General features: G+C 39.7%; 1 protein-coding gene across 2 annotated transcripts in view; it reads left to right on the top strand.

Moving 5' to 3' along the window:
- The first annotated feature begins 159 nt into the window (after positions 1-159).
- Positions 160-25,121, top strand: part of LOC111233888 (extended synaptotagmin-2-like) — a 58,486-nt gene continuing 33,524 nt past the window's right edge. For both annotated transcript variants that reach the window (XM_022761798.1, XM_022761799.1), the window contains exons 1-7: positions 160-279; positions 1,502-1,889; positions 16,334-16,375; positions 18,914-19,048; positions 20,662-20,738; positions 21,086-21,158; positions 24,147-24,236. In XM_022761798.1, the coding sequence (XP_022617519.1) occupies positions 1,509-1,889; positions 16,334-16,375; positions 18,914-19,048; positions 20,662-20,738; positions 21,086-21,158; positions 24,147-24,236 (798 nt within the window). In that variant the 5' untranslated portion in view covers positions 160-279; positions 1,502-1,508. The remainder of the gene's footprint in view (positions 280-1,501; positions 1,890-16,333; positions 16,376-18,913; positions 19,049-20,661; positions 20,739-21,085; positions 21,159-24,146; positions 24,237-25,121) is intronic.

The raw sequence follows: 25,121 nt of genomic DNA on the forward strand, positions 1-25,121 counted from the left end.
TTTTTGAAACCTTACCGTTTTTCCCGCCACGAGATGGCGCCCGGGTCTGCTGTTGAGCTTGTGTTTTGAAGCTCCCTCCCTGTCGGAGGCTGACCTGTTTCCCGCGATGACAGTTTCCTGCAGGCTGCTTGAGACGGACTAGTCGCCCTCACAGCAGGATGTACTGAAGGGGAGAGAGGGTTATCAGAGTTTAGCTGATCGGCATGCAGTGGACTCGGTTGGCAGAGTGAATTTTTTGTTTCTTTTTCAAGGAAGAGCGAATGTCGCAGGGGGATACCGGTGAGTGTGCTGCTTGCTCAGCGGTGAGCGTAGAGGAAGAAGTTGTTTTTTTTGTCGCTGATGTTTGGTTCACGCAGTAGCTGGTGGTGAAGTCCTAGTACCCGATACGTGTCAGTTTGGAGAAAACGTCACGACAGATTCCGCTCAAAAATCCGGCACTTAAGCGATACTCTACTCAAAGGGACATTTTAAGGCACCGTAAGCAAAGACTTAAAATAAATATCGGATTTAGTCGTAAGTGGTCTTGTATTCGGCACACATACAACCGAAACATACAACACACATTTCAGTAGAAATTGTACTTTACTAACCGTTTCACACTTGTTGCCAGTAACGGTGGCGGTGTTGGTAGGTAGCGGGGCCAACGGTTGAGGCACTCTTCAAAGTTAAAATACTAGCGACAAGATTGCGGGTAGGTGTTTTGAACATATGCCGAATTGAACAGTGGATCGAAACGTTTCATTAGATATATTAAGTTTGATTTTTTCAGGTACGTGCTATTGCCAGTTTACACATTAATATAGGTAACGAAAAGTCGACAATTTTGCTAAGGAGTTTTGTATGAAGTCCTGGAATGACAGCTCAGCCTGCAGTCTGTGTGGATATGTAATGAAGGCTGTGAAATTGCTTTTGTAGAATAAACAAATACTACTTTATTTTAGCCATCATATGCATTGGGGAACTTCTAAGTTATCAAACTAAGTGATTTTTTCAATGACCAAAATTTGCTAATTTGGATCTGTTTGGGAATTTGGTTCATTTTAATCAAGTTTCTACTACTTGCTTGCTAAAGGTAAATACTGTAACATGGTACAACAAGCAATATCTCCTTTGATATACCATTAGTTTAGATACATTATAATTTTGAGATTTGCTGTGATACATACTTATTTTTGCTTCCCTCATAGTTGTGTAACAATGATAGTAAAACTAAGTTGTTTTTCATAGTTTATAATCACAATGTGTGACATAAAAACCCTTATCTTTGTTGTGGGGTTCTTGTGTTGTCATTTTACATCTATTCTCATCATCATCATTCCGTGTCAGCACTAATGAAAATAACTAGTAAAGCTATAACTATAATAGCATATCTTTGGTATAATTGTTTGACCTTTGACCTGTGGGCATGAAAATCTCACAGCATGAGGCCTCTGTAATGAAACAATGTCACCTTTGTCTGTGTGTGACATGACACAAACATTTGCTATTACTGCCTTTCCAGAGGGGAAATGAGTAACAGGATGGAGGGTTCTGCGGGACCAGGTGTCGGGGCGAATGGACCTGTTGCAGCGCCCAGCAGCCCGGTGCGCTCCACCATGGACCCACCTCTGTCTCCAGGAGAGCTGGAAGAAGAGCAGCAGTCATCGTTGACAGATGTCAGCCAAATGTGGATTAACTTTGCCAAGACTTTCGCCATCATCTTTCCGATCTACATCTTGGGATACTTTGAGTTCAGCTTTAGCTGGGTTCTGATAGGACTTGCCATGTTATTCTACTGGAGGAAGAACCACGGCAGTAAGGACTACAGGATAAACCGTGCCTTAGCATTCCTGGAACATGAGGAGAAAGCAGGGAGGCAAAGTGTGCCTACTGCTGAGCTGCCACCATGGGTGAGTCCTGCAGTATTATAACATACCTGGTGTTATCACTGTTTTGGCATCATTGCTGTGTATTATGACTCTGTCTCAAGCCTCACCCTTCCCTTGGGTGTTCTCCCTGCCAACACTGAGTATGGCATGTCAACACTGACCAGTTGTCTGCCAAACTGACTCACTGAATTCCTTGTATGTCTCAAAGAAGTCAGTGTTTGGGTAATGTAGCTGACAACAAATGGAATAATGTATAGTATGTGGCAGTTAGATAATCCAAAATGGCCAGCAATGTGACACCTAGGAAGTTTTCTACCTTAGGTCACTACGTTCAGATGTTCAGGTGGTTTTTGAAAACTAATGTGGTGACTATCAGGGGGGCCAGGGACAAACAGAGGCAACATTTCTGCCATTTGATGCTCTGACACTTTCATTTTTATTCACAGGACAAAACAAACCATGTTGCTTGTTAATGAGGGTCTCGTAAATAGCCGTCGGAAAGGTCACACATTTCACCCATTGGTTGACAGCAGACTCTTTATGATCATTTCAATCCTGTTAACTGCCAGAGGGAGATGGAGTCCTCGATGAATAATTAACGTATGGGCCCCGAAGCCCACTGGGCTGCCAAGGCTGGCACTGTAAAAGCAGTAGAGTCATTATGAACCTGTTCTAATTTTCACTTTCTTTTTTCATCCTTTTGGTTTGGTGTGGTTATCAGGACACAATAAGAAACTAGTGTGGAGAAGGGAGAAGGCAGTCTGGCCACATGCCTTCCACTTCCACACATAGCTGCTATTCTCTCTCTTGTCTACTTATGCCCTGGTCATGACATGTGACAAGCTACTCCAGTCAACAGTACAAGTTCCCAGCAGGCTTGATGTGGAGGATACTATTGGGCGTGTGCTCAAAGGATGTACTGTATCTGAACGAACCAGTAACATTAGCTTGTCTCTGCTTATTAGCTCTTTGCCTTGTGGTAGCAGGGATCTGTAAGACCACAGCAATGCATGAAAAGATTTGGTTCAGTAACGCACTTTATGAAATCCACAAATATGTGATATTTACTGGGACATCAAAGTTCTCTTTTTGTTTCTGACCGGGCAAAATAGTATTCAGGACATAGTTTTCATATAGACTGGCCATCTGTTTAGATTTGGGAACATGAAATATTTAAAATATTTTTGTAAATATTTCAAAACATTAGAATGGTAGTAACTCCTTAATCCTTCCCCATATGACCTTTAATGTTAATACCACATCCATGATGAGAAAACTCATGTGCTATTCAAGAAATAAGAACTGTATGCATTATGCATGACAGCTGGCACTTCTGAACGCACCCCTGCCAAGTAAAGCGTTGGATAGGTTTTGCCATAATTTGACTTCTTGACTTGGGATTGTTGTTTGGTTCAGGCCATAACAACCATTCATTCATTCACTCAAGAAAATTGAGTTTTTTTAATTTTAGTTTTAGTAGTTTTTCAAGCAAAAAATTTGTTCGTTCCAGAATCTCGAATGTGAGGATTTTCTACTTTTTTTCATTGTGTATCATTGTATATTGAATACCTAAAGTCAATTCAATTTTTAGACAGTCAGAGTCTTTTAATTAATGAGCATTTTCACCTCAGGAAATGAGTTCATCTTTTCCCAGTCTTGTGAGATTTACACAGAAACCCGTTCCCACTGTAATAAAGAGGCTTCCGTTCTGCAGTAACACTTTCTGTAATCGATGATGATGCCGGAGAACTGTTGAGAGGCTGAGTGGATGGCAGGATACCAGCCAGACCCAAATAACCCAAACACAGCCCCCTCCCATCACAGATCATCCCATCAACACATCCATTATCACACAGACCTTGAGAAAAATGGTGCTAAGCAACAAAACCCTGGGCCCCGTGCAGAAAGCTTTGCTGTAAGCAGAGACGCAGCAGTGTCTGACATGTTTTTTGCCAGTCAGCAAGCTTTTGTCTTGGTGTTGCGTGTTTGACCAAGTGTTTGTCCCAGATGTGTAAATCCACAAACAACGTGACTAATGACATTTGGAAGTGTAAACCAAATAATGCTGACTGACAGCCCTTTGTGTGGCTGATTAAAGGGAAACTGAGAGACCAGTGAAAGGATGCCAAAGGATTAATGTGTCCTCCTGATAATGAGCAACAGTGCCAAACAATCAGCAATGAACTTTGACCCCTGAAAGATACTCAGATGCTGTCAGTGTGTCCCCGTTCTTCATACGAGATACTTTATCTACTTTACCTCTGTCACACTGACCTCAAAACTTAATGATTAGAAGCTCACTGGAAGTCCCTGAGTTACCACAATTCAGTTCTTAACTCTGTCAAAACTCGAGCAAAGTTGTTGGTTACTTTTCTTATGATTGATTAATTAATTTATTGATTGATTGACTGAACTATTTGAGACATTCCGATGTATGACAAATGAAATGCTGCCACGGCTTTGGCAAAATGATTCTTTTCAGTGGCCGGTTAATATTAAAATTCACCGCATATTCATAAAAGAGTCAAATTTCTAAATTAATGCTAATCATTTCCAAAGTGTCTGTTGATGCTTTGCTATCTTCCTAAGCAAAAGAGCTTGAGAGCGACCTGACATGGGCAGTGTAACAGGAGAAATTAGTTTAGCATTTTCAGAACCAGAAATAATTTCTTATTCATCAAATACATGTAAAGTAAGTGTGCTTGTGTTAAATTGGGAAACTGTAACAAATATAATCCCGTGTGAACTCCTCTGTCTGTAATTTGTAAAGTCAAGCACAAATCAAAGTAAATCAAGTAAATCAAACTCTTAATCATTTAAGGACTGCAATTAGTGATTGTTTTGATAATTGATTAATCTGTCAAGAAAATCCAAGGTCCAAAAAATCCAATGGTATACAGTTCACAATAATATAAAACAAAGTAAAGCAGCAAACCCTCAAAAATATTTGGTGTTTTTCTCAATATGTTGTCATTAAAATTATTTTCTGTCAATTGACAAACTGAACAGTAATTTGTTTCTAACATGTCAGTTCTTATGTTGTTTTTCTAAACTATGCATAATTTCTATACTCCTGTCATGAAATTGGACTTTTTTTTTTCTTCTTTTTTTTTTGCTGCATATTTCAGACTTTGCTTTGCTCGGTCACACAGCAACAAGTTGATTTTTATCTGGCATTTTAAGTAAATTTCATTGTCCTAATTAAACACTGGCCTAATTTCATTTCATTTCCACAGTAGCACATCAGTGGACAGAATACTGTATATAATGAGCACTCAGCCCATATGTAAAATCAACAAAATGAACCGCATCTGGAATATACCAAATCAATTCTGATCATCACCGAAACTTGCGCTGATCGCCTCCTCCTCGTGGCTCGCGCTCTCAGAAAATATGATTGGAATGAGGCTTGATCGGCAGTGTGGGCAGCAGCTCATAGTTAGCAGCAAGCCAGGAATGCCTGAGGTACAGTTTTATCTTTCTGAAGACAAGCTGACACCGAACAACTCCCTCACTGCTGTCAGACACAAAGAGATGCATCTGTACAGGCTTTTTATTCAGGACAAGATTGGCTTGTTTTTGTTGTCTTGCTGATTTTATTTGAAGCTATACAACGGAGTTTAACCAGGAACTGCATCATCCATAAGTCATGATGATCACTGGACAGAGAGATAATCATATCATCTGTATTTACCACCAAAGAGGAACTCAAACACATGTGACAGAAGTTAAAATCCTTTTTTCATCCTTTTCATGTGCCTTAATACAGTAGAATAAAGTCGGATAGATAGAAACAGATTGGGAGAAAAACTGAAAGACAAACAATGTGTTGCAAGATTGTAACCATGATGATGAAAGCCCTTTAACCTTAAAGGTCTCATATTTGACACTTTTCCTGTGTTTTATTTGAAGTGTGGATCTGTAAGAAGATATATTTGTGGTTTTAAGAACCAAAAACCATCTCAGTGTAGTTTTACGTCTCCTCTCTCAGGTTTCTCTCTCAAGCTTTAGTAACAACAGGTCAGTGAGCCAATCCAGGGCTCAGAGCCTCCCTTCTGATTGGCTGACTGATTTCTGAGTGATCCAATAAAAATATAGCAGATTTCAGGTAAACACTCGGAGAAACCAAATCCTACAAGGTTGGATGGTGGGTCCAGGTGGGCGGGGCTTGGGACATGGCTGAGGGTGATGACTGTTTTTTTGTGACATCACAAAGTTGCAGAAGTCCTGACGGCTGGTTTTAAGGCTCAGTTTCTGAATACAGGCTGTGTGCATTTCTCTGTGGACTGAGCGCTTTGATACTTTCACAGTATTAATACAGAACCTAGACCTGCTTTATAATCAAACAACACATGGACATCTACCTTTAGACTATATGGAACCTTTAAGACATTTTTGTCTGGTTTCCGCAGTCTAACTTGATCACTGTTTTGATGGCTGCTTTCATGCAGTTTGTAACTGATGCTTTGATCGATATAAACAAGAAAATCAGAAAGTTTGTGCCAGACGGAGGGAAGATAAGCAGAGCAGGAATCTTATCTGTAACCTTTAAAGCTATTAATGTGATTAGCAATGCATGACATAAGCTCTAATTGATTTTTTTTTTTTTTCTGAACAATGTCGTTCCAGAGTAGAGAAATTGGCTGCAGCAACCAGTCACAATCTATTGTTTGGCATCAGTTTGTGTTTTAATCATTTTCATATGTTATATGTTTGGATCATATGAACTTTATAAAAATATAAAACTACATGTGAAGTTTAGGCTTAATGCCACAGAGGTCATCCCAGGTCCTCGCTGGCTGGCTTAAGTACGGTGAATGTGGGGTTAGTGGGGTTGGGGGTATGATGAAATGTCTGCTACAGCAGCATTGCTGAGAAGGAATGAGGTCAGGCCAGTAAACTAATGGTCTGGAAGTTTTACACATGCAGGCTGCGGGATTTAGGCCACAGTTTTATATGGTAAAACCACATTCCTGTGTAACCTAGCCAGACATTTGTACAGTGTCCTGATGCTGAGCGGCAAAGTGTTTTGACTTGATGTAATTTAGATAGGAATCATGCCTTCCTTTCTACCTCTTTCACAGTAGCACAGACAACAGATGTGTGGCCAGTGTGAAGTATGACTTGATTTGATTTGTTTTAGGGTTTAGAGGATTTGTCCTGGCTTATAGACAAAGCTTTTGCAGTGAAGATCCAGACAAGAAGCATGGGAAGAGGGAGAGAGTGAAACAGGACCCCCTGACTCTTGTTTGATGTGTTTAGCACATCAATACCTTAATGCTGACTGCAAGCTGTTGACTTGGGAGTTGAGTTTAAGACAAGTTAACTGGCTTTGGATTGACTGTGATTGATTTATCACATTTAACCTAATCAGAAGAAATGGCAGTGGAGCAGTGTCGAACCAGGCAAGACCAAAGCAGACAAATTAAAGGCAGTAATGTTTGACCCAAGTAAGACATAGATACAGGGGTGCAGCTATATTTACATAGTTTATATATGTTTCAGATCAACAAATCATCCAGCATAAAAAATGTCAGCAGTAACAATTATCTACCACAACTATCAAGTTGTTTGGTTTATGTTATTTTATATTATTTACGTTAAGAAACAGAGAAAAGCCAATTGTAGGAGCAGATCAGTCCTCCGCTGGTGATATGTTGTCAAGATATCGTCACCATAGAAACAAACCCATGCGCAGTGCTTTGTTGACGAAGCGCTGGGACAAGGCGCCCAGCCAGTGCTTTTCTGCCAGAAAAAACACTACATGGACATACATGTACATCCTAATATGGTTACATCTCTATTTAGATACAAAGGTGCCATTTTGTGGATTTCAAACTTACATATTACAAAATAACTCCCAGTTGAAGTGTTGACTGTAGGATAGTAGTCTACTAATATTTTGCTTTTCTTTTTCTCATCTTCTTTTTTTTGTAGTATTCTTTCTAAATGTTGCCTTTATTTTTTAGGAGCTTTTAAGTTCCTGTCTCTCCTTGCACAAACTTTTTTTTTTACTTTAAATTTATGTTTATGTGAGTATATGTAGGTAAAAGTACATATGTATTGTCAGACATACAGTGTCTTGATGTACATATCATATTTTGTACTAGTTACATTTTTAATGTGCAAACAAATAAAGTCTAAATGATTAATTGAGTAATTCAGAACCAGTTATTTCAATAACAAAACAGAAGAGTCTCAAGTCTGGATCCTTTGGTTGTTTATAGGTTTGGATCACTGCAGATGGATTATTGGAGTCAGTGGAGTGTGGTTGTCCTGGACAGTTTCTAGGTGTGGATGTGTATAAGTATAAATATGAAGCTGGGCGGTGCAGGAAACGTTCAGTCAAACTCAGCTAACCCCCCGCTCTCGTGAAAATGTGAAAACAGCCTGGTTTAAAACAGTCTGTCTCTGTCATCAACCTCTCAACAAACAGACGTGGAAAGTCATTACGACCGCAGTGTAACTGTTTCTCCCTGAGTCTCTGCGTTTCTCTACTCCTCCTCCTCCTCCTCCTCCTCGTTCTCTTCGTCTCAGTGTACTCGTATGACATGGCATGGGTGGGGCTTCCCTGGTCTTTTGATGTGCCAAAGGGCCGGGCTCTGCTCCACAGCGCAGAATGGAAACAATGTGGAGGAACAGAAAGGCCTTGTGCTGCTCTGTTCCGATTTTACCTGCAGTCTGTATGCGTTTGGACAGTTTTCTTTTTTCTAGCTGTCCTCTCTGAAACAGTGGATTATGAAGAGCAACAATCACTATTAGGTTAAAGTGCTGACTTTATCTTTATTAGAGGGTGTTAACATCCAACTTTGAGCTGATCTCCTGATTTGATTTGATTCAGTTTTGCTTCACAAAGTCCAGATTCAATTCATTTTGACTGAATTCTTTGATGAAATACTTGGAATACCCTGGAACAAACCCTGCTGATGTTTCCTTCAATATAAAGTGTAAAGTGCACACTATAGGATAAATTAGGGGTGATCTGGCCCAAAGATCATATCTCAATCTTTTTAGGTAGAATCACGGTCCACGATCTGCATGGCAAGTTGCGAGTCTCTCCACAGATTGTGTTGAACTCGTGATCAGGTGACTATTTATGCATATTGTTGCCTGGACACAAAGCCTGTCACATACAATTTATAATTTATATCATTTTTAAGTTTATTTGATAGGGACAATGAGTGTTAATGAACATCAGTACAAAATACACAATGTAAACACGCCGGATTGTAGCAAATATGCTCATTTACAGAAAACATTACAAGTCACAATACATTACTACTTCAACTCAAAGGCCCAACACCCAAATCTCTGCCTCCTGTTTTTATTCAAAAAGCACATAGTGACAAACCATTGCAACTATTCCTTAGAAGAGAATCGCAAGTATTTTAGTCCCAGGAACAAAAAGGGAGCTCAATTTAAAAAAAAAAGAAAAGAAAAAAAAGGGGAGGTCGATCAAATATTATATTATGTTGGATTTACTGTACGTGTAGTATGATATGTACTGTAAATCTACCTTTTCTTTCTCTCTCCCCCTCTTGGCCCGCACGGTTGTCGCCACGTGTCTCTACTTTATCCGTCGTTTCAAATTAAAAGCCCTCTGCAGAGTCATGGAATTGTGACTTCATGACATTGCAGCAGCAGCACCAAGGGATATAAGGGAAACACTATGATATTTATATATTTTTTTAATATTATGACTCAGCTTCAATCCAAATTAGGAATTCAGTTACATGTATAAATCCCACTTTAACAACACGATGCAGAGAGCAGTTGCAGCTAGCTGCAGAATTGCTATTGTAGGCTGTATGATCAAATCTATTATACATGAAAATCTAGTCTGGTTCTTTCTTTCCAGCCTCAGCACAACAGAGCAGGTTTCTTCGACTGATCTCACTCCTAGCTGCAGTCTGTCCTCCTCATATCCTCAACAGTCTCTCTCGCTCTCTCTCTCTCTCTCTCTCTCAGCCTAAATATAGACGTCAGCGTGGAGCAGCCGTCTCGTCATATAGGTTTCTTGTTTCCGCACCTTTCAATGCCTGCTGCAGCTTGAAGGGAAGCTGACTGAGCAGCTTTGCTTGTTGTTTTTGTCGTCACCTTGTCAAGGAGAATCTCTCTCCTCCCCATCGGAAGCTGAGGCAGTGACAGAGCACCAATCTAGGATGATGACAGAAAAAGCAGTTTTCTTTTAATTTGTCATTTGCAGTTTAGATTAATACATTTCAGCGTTACTCAACAGGATTATTCATCCTCTCCACACCCCTCTCCCTCTCTCTCTCTCTCTCTCTCTCTCTGTGTCACACACACACACACACACACACACACACACACACACACACACGCACACGCTTTTTGTCGGGGGTGTGTCTGCAGAGGGAGGTTAGGATTTCCAAACAGCTGTTACATAGTTGAACTGTGAGTCTCACCCCCTTGACACGTTTTGACACAGACACACACACACACACACACACACACACACACACACACACACACACACACACACACACGTATGTTACTAAAAGGGACCCTGCAGACGCCACGTCTTTGCCTTCAGTCTGGTCCACATGCTGTGTTTGAGATTAGGGAGCACTCAGACTGAAAACAGGGCTGCATTACGAAAAGCAAGGGTCTGTGCTGGTGTGGGCGTGTTGCTACAGGCAGATGAAATATGATCCAACAAGGCCAGTTTGAATAATAAATCCATAATATATCCACTGCAGTGAAAATACTGTCAGACAAGATTTTTCAAGTCTGGAAAGTTAAAGTATCTGACGTACGCAACAATGCCAAAAGTTATCTAGTTGCAGCTTCTCCAGTGCGAGTGTTTGCTGTTTTTCTCTGTTTTATATCATTGTAATCTGAATAGCTTTGGGTCTTAGACTGTTTATGGGACAAAACACTATTTCGCTGATATTTTTAATCATTTAATCGAGAAATGATCAATCAACAATGAAAATAACTGGTAGTTGCAGCTTTCAAGTGATTCTTTACATCTTGTCAAATCCATTAAAACAGCATGTCTTGTTTCCGTGGTCTCAAAACTGGTAGAACAGCTTTGTTGTAAAACGTGGCTGATTTTGGCGTTGTGGTTTATGTGGTGGACATTAAAAACTGTGATGTATCCAAAACAACCTGTTAGCTCTGTTAGCACTGTAAACATTGTTAGCTGAGATATACAAACAAGCTAGCAAAAAAAAAAAAAATCCCTCTCTTCATTAGCTCCTTTATGTAGCATGCTAGCACAGGCTGCTCATGCTTGCTAGTATGTAGCAGGCCAGAGATTCTACCTGCCTGGTATTTATTTATTTGTCTCACCAATTTTTCATGGCGAAGTGATGATACCAGGTGTAGTTGTTTGCCATCAACAAGTTAGAGCAAATTACAACATTTTCATCAAGGAAGAAGGCGCTGTTCTACCAGAGTGAACAGAGCAAAAGCTGTTAGGCTTTCCGCTAAGCGCAAGAGGAAAGAATGAATGACTTGTGGTCGAAAGCCTTTGTCCTTCATCCCTCTTTCCTTGAGGAAATGTACCAGTTTCCTTTCTCTGTCACTCTCCAGGCTAAAGAGCATCGTATATTTAGCTGCTGTTTTATTCATCCCCATCAGTCTCATTTATCTCAAAGAATTTAGTGCGTCTCTCATTCTCCTTTATCTCTGTCTCACATTTGTTTCCTCCTCTGCTCGTATTTTCTGAGTTTTACACTCAGTTTTTTCACCTCGTGCTGAGTCATGTTGGCAGTTTTTGTTAGTACCTCCTGTGTTATTTCTTGCTTACGTCATGTTAATGACTGTCATTTGCTCTTCGGCCTGAGTCTGTTAAAACCTGACTGTTGTACACTGTCTCAGTCCTCCTTTCTCTTTCTCTGTTGTTTACCCTAAAAGGGGAAAAAACTGTGCCGCTGTCGCTGCCTTCTTTCTTGGCCGAATGATTCATTCTTTTCTCCTTTTATTCCTTGGATCCAACTTCATTGTTTTTCTTTTAACATCTGTCGAGATGCAACAGATGCAGCCAGTGTAGCTGTCTGCCGTAATTACAGCAATTACCTACCAAACACCGGAGCAGGGACAGACCGCAGCCACATCTGGCGTACCTTCATCTTGAATTTTACCTTGTACAAACTTGTAGACGGACAGTGTAAACAAACACAACCAACAATTTGTCTTCCATTTCCATGTTTGGCTGCAATCCAGTGACTTGGACTCCCCTCTCAAGTTGGACCCAAGTTGGACATAGTGATAATAACTGATGTATCTTCATCCTTTTTGCTTTGTTGTACTCGTGGTGAGTTCCCACGATGTCATGGCTGACATGGTGATGTGTGGTGAATGTTTTCCTGATTTGGCGGCCTGGCAGCTGGTAGAATTGACTTCCTGTTTCTCAGTAATTTGAGACTGGAAGTTTGTACGTATATAATAATGAAAAAGTAAAACAAGACTGACACACCAGGCTCAAGTTAGCACATGTAATTGGATGAGATGGAATTTCTGATGGTGTTTTTGCTGCAAACCACATATCCGTCAGATTACACAGGCAAAGGCAAAGGAAGCACACTCTAAAGAAAACCACTTAGTCAGTCTAATAATTTTTTTTCCAGGCTTTGGGTTCATAGTAAAGAAAGAAAGAAAAATCTCAGTGAAATAAGCAGTTGTAAAATAAAACAGAACTTCTGCAAGTTGAGTAATCATTAGTCAAATGATAATCACTTTCAATTCATAATCACTTATGCACTGAAAAACATTTAATGATTCCATGTTCTCAATTATTTTACATTAGAATTTGCTGTTTTTTGGGGTGTTTCATTAAGTTTTGGGCTCTTGATCAAACGTTTAATGATGTCACCTTGTGCTGTTTTCTTATGTTTTATATTCGAAACAATTAATGGATTAATTGAGAAGATAATCAGAAGATTAATCAATTAAGATTAATCAAAGCTAATTGCAGAGAAATCACAGTGAAACGAATTCACGATGTTCATTGTTTTCTGTTCATCCATGGTTACAGTCCAAATAGGAAGTGTGAATCAGGAAGGGCTGAATAATTCAGCCTGACTTTTCATGATGTAGTTTCACCAATATATAAACAAGCTGTGTTTGCCGTCTCCATGGCAACATTGATGATTTATTTGTTAAAGGACAAAGAGATACAGTATGAATCATCATCATCATCAGCAAGTGTTGAAATGACAAATTCCTATTTTAATGTCAGATTAAATACCATATGTTCAGGCTTCATTTCTCTTTTAACAATCAGACATTTTAAATTGATTTTTTTTTTTTAAATTTATTTAAAATTTTTCATTAAATCTTTAAGAAAAGAAGACATTTGCATCTTTAAAATGAGTTCATGTTAGGTGTTCACCCTAAAACTCTTCGTCCTGATCCAGCAAACTGTCAATAAGATGTACTTTTGCAGGTTCGAGCTGAAGAACTTGTTGCTCTGACAACAATTCCAGATTAATTTAAACCTGAAAAATCCAGACTATTTTAATCTAGGTAACTCCAGACCGGGGACCATTCATGTGATACTTAAATATAAATGGGTCATTAGACAGTGTCATGCAAAATCCATCACCACGAGTTCAGAGCAACACTTTATTGTCGGTGTCATAAAAATAGTGATTGTAATTTTAACTTGAAGAAAAACACCACGTGACTCTGATATCGTCATCAGCGTGAGCTTGTTTGTTTATGTCCACGTGGATTGTACAGTATGTGTTTCCTGGATGGTGTCATGTGTCACACTGAGCCACATGCGCTATGTTTGTGTGAGACAAAGTGACCTTGCATGCTCTGGAGAAGATACGTGCAGCATACTGTTGTGTAGCGGCACTAATTTTAATATTTATCCCTCATGTGTAAGAAACACTCTCTTTTTTTTTTATGTTGTCATTAAAATGACTTTCACAACTATAGTAGTGTATTCCTGAGCATTGTAGCATTGTATAGTATGTTCATTTTAAAGAAAATGATACAATATTATGAAAATACACTCTAAAACCTGGCATTTAAATTGTTATTTGACCCTTACATTTCTTTAAAATCAGTACATTTTTAACCACGAAAATATGCACGTGAGTCTTACTACAATGTAAGTACATATTTTTTTACTTTTATATGATGCATAGTTCTTCTGTTGTTGTTGAGACTCTGTATTGAGATCATTTTGGATTTGTTTATTACAATAATATGTGCTGTATAGCAGTTATCTGCTTTTTCATATTCCCAGAAAAGGACTTTGTTCTTTGGTCATTTGAATGTACATAAATGCAAAACACTTATATGAGGAAGCACACACACACACACACACACACAGACCGACTATATATTTGTGTATGTACTCAGAGCTGAAAGCCTTCCTGGTCCTCCTGACCTCAGTCTGCATTTAAATGAATTGCATTTATGGTCCAAGTACTCATTCATGTGCATCTGCCCCGGGCTTAAGTGCTTGTGCAGAATCCTTCCAGTGTGTCAGTTATGTAACAGGTCTGTCACAGTCAACTCCCAGTCCTCCACAGCAGCTCTGACGCTGCTGCACTGACATCCTGTCAGACTGCATCCCACTGTGGTGTCGTACTGTCAGTACTCTCAGGTAGTCAGCAGGAGCTCCATGGGTTGACAGAGAGCTATACCTGCACATAGTAAAACACACAGGAGTCACTCCATTCACGCCATTTTAGAGGCACGACTCTGGATGGTAATGTTGGTCCGTCGATATAAACTGAAACATCTGTCATACATATTTGATGGACTAGGATGACATTTTGTGCAGACATTCATGGTCCCCAGAGAATGAACCCTAACGACTTTGGTGATCCGCTGACTTTTCCTGTAGCACATTCATGATCTTGACATTTGTTATTTTGAGTGAAATATCTACTATTGTTCAAATGTCTACTCTATTGGTTCACATGAATGGTGATCAGGGCTGCCACTAACGACTATTTGAACGATTGATCTATCGACAATATTTTTGCATAGTTGATTAATCTAAAAGATTTATTTTCCAACAGAAAATCTAAATGACACTCTGGCATGATCAATACAAACATTTATTCAAGCAGCTAAAAAACAAAAAAGCTCTCCCTAGTAATGACAAGACAACACTTACAAATGAAGTAATGCTTCACATGTTTGTGACTGATCTCACTGTGCACCATAAAAAAATACTGGGCTCATCCTCCCAAAGTCAGACACTAACCAGCTGATTTTATCTTTATCTTATCCATACACTTATTGATCCAGCTCAGACTCGCAGTGCGACCATATACGATAAATAGAAACTAGATATATGGCGGTTAATAGTGACTGCACACCTGTTGACATCGTCGATTATGGCGACTTATCACGGCGGCACTTGCTAGCTTAGCAACATTAAGGCTTAAAAAATAACCTATAGTGCAATGCTGTAAAGTATTCTCCCCTTTGAAGAAAAGAATATCTGATGTAATGAACACGTAATCGCCTTGTCCTCAAAAATAAAATAAACTTCCACTTTTTTAAACCTAATTTCAAGAAAAATATTCTCATATGTTCACTGTAATACAGAATCCTTTCTCTTCAGAGCGATAGATAATTCTCAGCGTATGTTTTTCCGTTCACACGTCCTGAGAGCTGCACACAAATACTTGCAGTAGGTGCCATGTATTATAACAGTAGGACATCTCTGTATATTGTGGTGTTGTGTTGTCGGTGAGGCTGTGTGGCCTCTGCCAAAGACAACTGGCATGAATAGAGGGAAAAGAGGAAGATAGATGAGACAGTGTCAAAACAAAGGGTTTGCATTGTGTTTATCTGTAGTAATTAGGCTTTACAAAGATGCCTGGCACACACACTCTGCTGTAATTGCAGACCTACAGTTTGCTGAATAATTAAATGCACACAGTGGAGCATGAGTTTTTATTCTCATTTCATTTCTGTAACAAATTTGTACGTTTTTATTGCTCTTGGCTGTAAAAGAGGTTGATCTAATATTAAGTCTTCGTTCACTGATATAAATAGGGTGGACAAAATATTACAAACATCTCTCAGTATGACACAATATATTTCAACAGCACCACAAACTTTAGCCCCTAAATTGATCATACAGTTGAATCAGCACCTCTTTAACACAGTTTTCAATAATAACTGAACATTATAATCCTCATGAAGTGAGGATTTATTGCCGGACTGTTGTATTAGACTACATCAGGTGTAGCTATTAAACTGGCAATTGGGTGTATGTCATCTCAGCAAAAGAAAGGGATGATGTAATTAGGACAGAAACATATTTCTTAGCACATTACCGACTTCTGTACCTCTGAACCTGCAGGACCTCCAAACAGTAGTCACACAAGCCCGTTAGTCCACAAAGTAAATCACAGGAAAAAAGGGCAAAAGAAGAAAATCATGGGAAAATCTTGTGCATTGATGGGAATTCTGTATAAATTTAAATTATGATTCTAACTCTTTCTGTCTTTTAATTCCAGGTCCATTATCCAGATGTGGAAAGAGTGGAGTGGCTGAATAAGGTACATATACACACACACACACTCACTTCATCTCTCTATCCTCGCCCACTAGTGTCCTCTATAGCACATCAGGTGCTGCTAGCCTGTCGGCTAGCACAGGCAGACAGGTAGTGTATATAAATAGGACCTGAATCTGGAGCTGTGATAGACCCTGACCCAGTGCTGCCATCTCCGGAGAGAGAGAGAGAGAGGAGAAGAAGAAGTAGATGAGAGAGAGAGAGAGAGAGAGAGAGAGAGAGAGAGAGAGAGAGAGAGAGCTGTGGAAAGAGAGCTAGAGAGAGCGAATCTGGCACCTGGAGGAGCATCACTTACTGGTAGAGTACTTCCAGTAAAACGTTAATGGACGGGGATGACCAGGAAAATAGCTTTTTAATATCCAAACCTGACGTTATGATGTTCATGTTGTATTTTTCTTTTATGGTTGTTTACAGTTACAGAGAGTTTGATTTAAAGAGGCAAAAGGAAAGAATCTTCCAAAGCACAGAAACGTATGGAAGCTCAGCTCTGCCAGTGGAATAAATAAAATAGTTATGCATGAATGGAAAATGCCCTTATTTTGGTAGCCACAGTGAAAATGAGACAGGAAAGTCAGGGAGAGAGAGAGGGGATGACTCACAGCAAAGAGCCATAGGTCAGACCCGAACCTGGGCCGGCGAGGCCAGAACCAAGCTTTCCTGGCACGCCTTCCACCAGGTGAGCCACCGGGGCGCCCCCATGTGTTTTATATATAGACTCTGTAGTCGTTTACACAGGACTCTGGAGATGATGAGTAGGGAGGAGTGAATGAGTGAGTGATTTTGGACGCAACCCATATTTCCTGCAAATTGACTGGTTGGCGGAGACATACAACCACGAGGTGGTAATTCTAGTTTCCCCACAGTTGATGGACCACACCCCAAAATTACAATGTCAGGTGATGATCAGCAGTGAGAACATTCCTGCATCTTCACTCACGCTCAAAGCTTTTTCTGGGTCACTGAGCAGCAGACGAGAGGCTGAGGAGAGGGACGCTCTGAACTCAAAGCCCTCACAGAGCCAGTATGTGGCTGTGGTACTTTAAAAGATAAACAGATAATTCCCATTATTTATTTTTTTTTACCAATCTTAATTCATAATCTGCAGCTGGAGGAACAGCATGATATAAATATCTTGCTGATACGTTGTTACATTTATAACTTCAATTTAGATCTATAAAAGAAAATCCCTGTCTGTACAGTATCATCTGTCATCTTTGCATATCCAGTGAAAACAAAGTCTGTCAGTTTGTAGATGTGAATATTGAACTGATTTGTTCATTGTTTCATTCACTGTCTCAGTAAATGAGACTGATGCTTTTTAAGCTTGTGTATAAACAGCAGATTATATTGCTGTAAAACTCTGTGTGCGAAAGACAATATGGCTCAGCTGCAGTTCAGATACTTTAATGTGTTGCCATGGAAATAGTTATAGGCCAGTGCAAATATTGATATTTGAGAATTGAAAAACAATCTGATAATGATATATTGAGAGTTATTAACATTCATTAAAGAATTGTGACCAAGATATGTACTAAAATGGACATTTTAAAACTGAAAAATAAATGTATCAGTGTTCTCTGCCTGTATTGAATTTAGTTTTATCATAAAAGGCCTAAAGTGTGTTTGAACTGCTGCTGATGTGTCAGGGTCCCCACGCTTCCTGGAAACCTGGAAAACAGTTGAGCAGTTTTCCACTCATTTAAGAAACACATGGAAAATGAGAGAAAAAGCAAGATGTCCTGGAAAACATTGTGTCGTCCTGTAAAATTCACTCTCCTATTTTCGGGGCAAAGTCATGTTCAGGATCACGTTGACGTTCAAATGGCAGGGTAGTTTAGTGCAGTATAGACTGCACTCATTTAAAATGAGACTTCCACACGTATGAACATATTGGTGTGTGATGTGATTCCTGTCTGTCACATGAGCAAGATCATCACTAAAAATGTCCTGGAAAAGTCCTGGAAAATGATCTCTTGAAAAGAGTGGAAATCCTGTGTGTGTGTGTGTGTGTAAGTGTATATATATAAGAAAAAAGGTGTTTGCCTATTTGCTGTAATGTTATAAAATACAGTGGGAAGACTTCATTTTGGCTGCTGACTACTTGTGAAGTGCATTTGTCAATATCTTTTATACATTAAATAATTAGTTGCTTAACTGGAAGAAAAATCACCAGTGGAGTCACAAGTTAAACAAGAATATTCATAAGTTTTAACCCTAAATATTAGAGGAAGATATAATGATCATCATTTATCTGTCCAGTATTGATACAGCACACTGGTCTCTGCGTTGTTCTGCGTTGTTCAACCAAATCAGTTTGTTGCAACATAACTGTCTCCGAGCCCGCAGTAAAATCAGTTTTCTGCGGCGATGACAGGTGTGCATCAGCTAACAATGTTCCCCAGTAGGTGTGTCAAGTCATCTGGAAAGAGGTTGTATTTTCAGCCAGACCATGTGATATTTTTCTAATTCTTTCTCTCACCCCCCCCCCCCCCTCTTTCTGCATCTTTCCCTCCTCCCTCAGACGGTGAAGCAGATGTGGCCGTTCATCTGCCAGTTTGTTGACAAGCTGTTCAGAGAGACCATCGAGCCTGCGGTGAAGGGCGCCAACCCGCATCTCAGTTCCTTCTGCTTCACCAAGATCGACATGGGCGACAAGGTGACGAGACGACAACAAGCGTAATGCTTTGTAAAGTAGTTTGAGTTAACACTGAATCGAAAGCTCAGAAACAAAATAACACAAGACAAGAAGACGAGTGTGACACCTACAAAAACTACTTCTGCCTTTATTAGTTGTGCTAGTTCCAGCTCTATTTTAGTAATAGAGCTAGTACGAGAAAACTAAGAAAATCGAACTAATAAATTGCAAGTTGATTCAGACTATGTATCAAAAAGGTTTTCAAGGGAATGCAAGGTACATATAATACTGTAAGACAAAGAGTCTACAGCTCTTTGTACTTTAAATTGTAAGGATATTTCCAAAAAGGGTTAGTTGCTAAGGTTATTAAATACAAGCTCATTATATTTGAGTTTTTAGGGGAAAAAAAGGGAAATTATGTCGTAGGTAAGTGAGAAATATTCCATACACACACATCAATATCCATCAGAGTTTCCTAGAAAAACTGACAAAAATTCAGTCTTTGAGTCCACTTCACTGCATTAGTCCTGGGACAGAGGCTGGTACCAGTTATTTAAAGGTCCCATATTGTATAAAGGTAGATGTCCATGTGTTGTTTGAGTATAAAGCAGGTCTAGGTTCTGTATTAATACTGTGAAAGTATCAAAGCGCTCAGTCCACAGAGAAATGCACACAGCCTGTATTCAGAAACTGAGCCTTAAAACCAGTTGTCAGGACTTCTGGAACTTTGTGATGTCACAACAAAGCAGTCACCGCTCTCAGCCATGCCCCAAGCCCCACCGACCCAGACACACAACCCAATTTTGCAGGATTAGGTTTCTCTGAGTGTTTTCCTGAAATCTGCTATATTCTTATTAAATCACTCAGAAAACAGTCAGAGAAGAGGCTCTGAGCCTCTCTTCTGATTGGCTCACTGACCTGTTGTCACTAGAGCTCCAGAGAGAAGCCTGAGAGAGGAGATGTAAAACTACATTCAGGTGGTTTTTGGTTCTTAAAACCACAAATATATCTTCTAATGGATCAACACTTCAAATAAAACACAGGAGAAGAGGAAGATATGGAGCTTCATGAGAGAAAAGAGTAGGAGTAGATTAATCTGAAAAGTCTGCACCACTAAAGGAAACAACAAAAGAAGCTGTAATAGTCACTGTGATGGGCGATCTGGAAAAGAAGTCTCTGGTAGATTTCGAAATATGAAATGCTGTTGTATGATTAAGAAACAGTTTAGCAGCAATGGAAAGTGTTATTAGTTTCACAAGTTGGGCTAAAACATGCACAGTTACTCTGCTGCTCGTGGCTTCTTTCAAACTGTAGGTGTTTAGATCTTTTATTGGCATGTTTCTATATTTGTCTGCTTTGTTGCTGCTGAACTTCCATGACTCGCATGAGCTGAATCTTCTATTTTCTATTACATTTTTTTGCCTGAGAACAAAAGCAGAAAAGTGAATCTGGATTTCAATTGGACCTGTTTCTTTCCTTTCTGACTTAAACCGCACACTGACCCAGATTTAGCTCACGTGTCAGAGCAGAGCATTATATGTAGGTGATCTGGGAAGGTTAGTCCAGAGTCTGGGTCAGATATAAGAGAGATTTGCTCACCTGTACCTGTTTTTATCATATCTGTGTCTCTGCAGCCGCTCAGAGTGAACGGGGTGAAAGTTTACACGGAGAACGTGGACAAGAGGCAGGTCATCATGGACCTGCAAATCAGGTAACAGTAAACCTCTGACCAAACCATCCCTCAAACTCTTAGCTTAACCACTGACTGCTTGTAATTTATAAAGTATGATGCTGGTAATAATGTAGATATTTTTCTTATTGTCAACAAATCCACTAAAAAGACCACAACCCAGCTCCAATCCCACTGGATCCTAACTGTGTTATTTAAATCTTTAAAAACAGAATATCAAATGTATCCATTTAGAAAAAAATAGTTTTTGCTGTTTCTTGCTCTTGGTAGAACAACATGAAACCAGGGCTGTGCTGTGTATCTACAGTTTTTCTTTCCCATCATGATGCGAATCCTCTAATTGCACTTTGTCTTGCTCTCTCTTTCAGTTTTGTCGGGAATACAGAGATCGACGTGGACATCAAGAAATACTACTGCAGGGCTGGAATCAAAAGCATACAGGTGTGAGAGTAGTGTGGATGTCAAAATGCCGTGTGGTGATGCAGTTTTGTCCAGAGTCATATAAAGGGAAATGATAGGTCATGTCTGTGTCACTAGATTTACGGACAGATCTCTGCCATGTTGTTACCGTTTAATTTAGTGCTGAATCATCAACAGCTTTTGAAAAATAATAGATCATTTAAGTCAGTTTCCAGCTTCTCAGATATGAGGATTTGCTGCTTTGCTCTGGATATTTTTGGCTTTAGAGCCATTGATGAGACAGTTTTTCTGACATTTTATACAATTAAAAGAAAATCGACAGTTCAATTGATAACGGAGATAATCAATCGCCGAACTTCACAGACAACGTCCCTCTCATGTATGTAAATCAATCTTACTGTTTATAATTTAATAATCACATGATAACAAAAGGTTAGGGTGAAGGGATCATAGATATATAGAAACATAAAAATGAATAATTCAAAAAATATGTTTTATGGATGCAACTAATGATTATGTTTCATATAGTCAATATTTCATAAACAATCATAATGAAATAAGTGCATATTATGTCATAAAATAGTGTAAGACCATCAGTTACCAAAGGTAATGTCATCAGATTATTTATTTTGTCTGGCTAAAAGTCAGAGATTCAATATCAAAAATTCAATTTACAATGATGTAAAACAGCTGATAATAAATCCCTCTGCACATTTTCATTGATTAAAAATTTTCTTGATAAATTTTCTTGATGAAGATATTCGCAAATCCAAATGTCTCAGGTGCAGGTGTGTCACGTTAAAACTTGACATAATCACATCCACCAAAACAAAATGAACCAAGTGTATTTAAATATATTAAGACAAAAAAAAAGTGCCAATAGTTTCAGAAAGAGACTTTATTGATGGTAGCCCTCACTCCTTCAACCACGACCGCCACATTAACCCGTGACCTCTCCAGAGACACTTTTACATAATGTGTTGACAGAGGACTGATAAAGGCAACGTTATCCACTCAGCTGCTGGCAGAGGATCAGGCCATATTTGCTGTTCAGAGATCAGAGAGGGAGAGAAAGTGAGCAGGGAGAGGAGACGGAGGGAAGATTTACAGAGAGAAACGACTACATGTGCGATGCTGAGTCAATATTTGCCTTTGTGTATGGTTTAGGTTTTGCAGCTGCAGTCCCCGGGCTGTGTGTCAGATGAAGGAATAAGTAGTTCAGATGCCAAAGACGTTAACTTAGAGCTTATCGTGAATGACGAGACATGCGGCTAGACGGTTCTTCTCTCAATGGCTGTCAGACTACATCAACTTTCTCGCAACGTCTGTTCCTGCAAAAATAAAGCTCCATCCTCTGGTTAGACTAATTCCTCACACAGCATTATCTGCTGCACACGATTTACAAAGCGTCCGCCTTCAGGCAGGAGCGAGCCATGGGAGGGGAGTGAGGATAAACAAAAGGCTATCTGCAATCTTTCCATTGCACCCATTTTGATGAGCAAAATGCTGGTATTTGATTACTCAGAGGGAGCTGCAACCAAATTTGGTGCTGCAGCCGGGCAGTCTACATATCTGAGGTTTGAGTCACTGCTTAATCCTCCTCCTCCATAGTAATGAAAAGCTCTGAGGGGGAAACATTCACTCACATAACATTTCTCAAAAATCAGCAGCTACAGCATGTCTGCAGTCACAGTTTAACATAGAAAAAAAATAATCTTTAACCTCCACCAGCTCTGCTGTATTTATCACTTTTTCATATGAGCATTGATGGTTAACTTAAGTCCCGGATCTTAGCAGCTTTTCACAGTCTGATATTAGTGGATGCAGCCAAATGCTGCAGACTCTGGTCTTGTTCATGTGTTTCAAATTGCATAATGAAATGAGGGTGAAGTAAGATAAAGGAGGATATGTCATCAAATTAAAGACCAGACGAGCAACAGATGTAGGGCATAATGCTGAGATCAGACTGTACATTATCAGACCAGGACTGGCATGATCCACCAGGAACAGAAACCAGTGTCGTGTGCGACAGATGTGCGTTTTATTCTGTGTATCGTTGCGTAAGGTTGGAACATGCCTCTCCAAGCAGGGCACGGCCGCTTCTTTTACACTCGTGTGTATTTACAAGTTTACAGGAGTTGGACCAATCAGCTCGATGCACAATTCTTGGTGAGATTTAGGGGTGGAGAGCTCTACTCTACCCACAGAGTCATTTATGGGTTTCATTCGAGAACCATAATTTCAGCCATAGTGGAAATGGAAGACGTCCTGTTTGGTGTCCAGGGCTGAAAATGGAAACTCGAATATCTACCCACATTCAAAAATTCAGTTTTCTCTGTTTTCTTATTCTTTCATCAGATAGTTCCTGATTTAAATCCAGTTTTTACCACTTTAAGACTATTTTATGGAGGCAAATTTCTCATACAGCTGCTTGTGTTTAAACAATATTTAACATTTGAGAAGTTTGGTTTCTTCTGATAAATTATGGACAGGGTTTTATGGAAAAAACATGTTTCTGCTTCTCAAAGAAAAGGATCAGAAGGCACAGTGTGATACCAAAACTCAAACAATAGCGGCTCGACGAGGCCCATCTCTGACACGACTTCCAAATTTTCTTACGTAGTTTGATAACATCCGTGACCATTCCTGATCCCAGAAGTCTGTCTCAGGCCTCTCCTGCTGTTTGCATGGTCATGCAGGTCATGGGAGATCTCAAGTAATGACTCAGCTTGTAGTTTGACCTGTGTGTTGGCCTCACTTTCACAGGAGGAAACAACGGCGCCATGATCGTGTAATCTTACATAATGATGATAAAACGCTTGAAAAACAGCTGAAAAAGTACAAATATATTGGTACATGCGGATGAAATTTGGAGCTGTGTGAGGAGGACACAGACATCAGAATCATTGAAAATTAACGTGGCTAACGTTGGCAGCAGTTAGCAACACTAATGGGTAACGGACCTGTAATAATAACTGGTAATTATGTTTTTTTTTTTTTCTCGTCCAGCTTCATGGAGTGATGAGAGTGGTGATGGAGCCTCTGCTGGGGGACATGCCTCTGATCGGTGCCCTGTCAGTCTTTTTCCTCAAGAAACCAGTGAGTACCTTGACCTTTGACCTTTAACCTCATCCTCAGACTGTGGCTAGATCCTAAATGTTCTGAATGTTCACCCTCCAGACTTACAAAGCCCTCAGGGACTTTTACAAACAGAAAATGAAGAGCCTGCACATTTGTGTTTGTTGTGGCTATCCTAGTCCTGCCTCCCTGGAGTTTTTAAGTGATTGTGGGTTTCTTACTCAGGGGCACTTCAGCAGATGGGTTATGGGTGTTTTAAACGCCCAGATACACGGCTATGATTATGCTCTTTTTGCTGCAGCAGTAATGCCAGTAACATCCTCCCATCATTTACCTCCAACTGTTTGGTTTCTGAAGGAATATATCTCTGCTTCTACTGTAAAGTTCTACCAAACACAGCATCTTCCTGAATGCTGCCCAGCTTCACTCCTCCTTTATCAATGCATTCCTTCTCCCTGACTGCGGTCTTCCTTCCTCTCCCTAAACACATTTTATCTGCTAGATTCTGGCTTTGATAACCCGCACCCACAGGAAAAGAATCGCCATCAAAAGCCTCAAAAAGAGACGTGAAATTGTCCCTTCCCCTCCTGAAATGTATTCAGTCTGAAATTAGAAGAAGGAGGAGTCAATTATAACAGCAGCAGTGATCTGTGGTGAAAATTTAAGCTTGTGGTTCTGACATGAACCAAAAAAAGTCTGGGCGGCTACGAGTGATTTTATCTTTTTTCTTCCATCATAAGCTGTTGAGCCAGGCGTGAAGATCGCAGGCAGGTTTCTGCACAGATGATGATGATATGATGATATGTGATCAGGCAGAGGTTGTAAAATGAGAGAAAATTAGAATCAGAATCAAATTTTTTGCACAGAAATATCACCTCCTTTACTAGGTGTGGCCTGTTTGAGTCA

The sequence above is a fragment of the Seriola dumerili genome, unplaced genomic scaffold (assembly GCF_002260705.1).
Source record: "Seriola dumerili isolate Sdu_G_001 unplaced genomic scaffold, Sdu_1.0 BDQW01000432.1, whole genome shotgun sequence".
In the NCBI taxonomy this organism is placed as follows: Eukaryota; Metazoa; Chordata; class Actinopteri; order Carangiformes; family Carangidae; genus Seriola; species Seriola dumerili.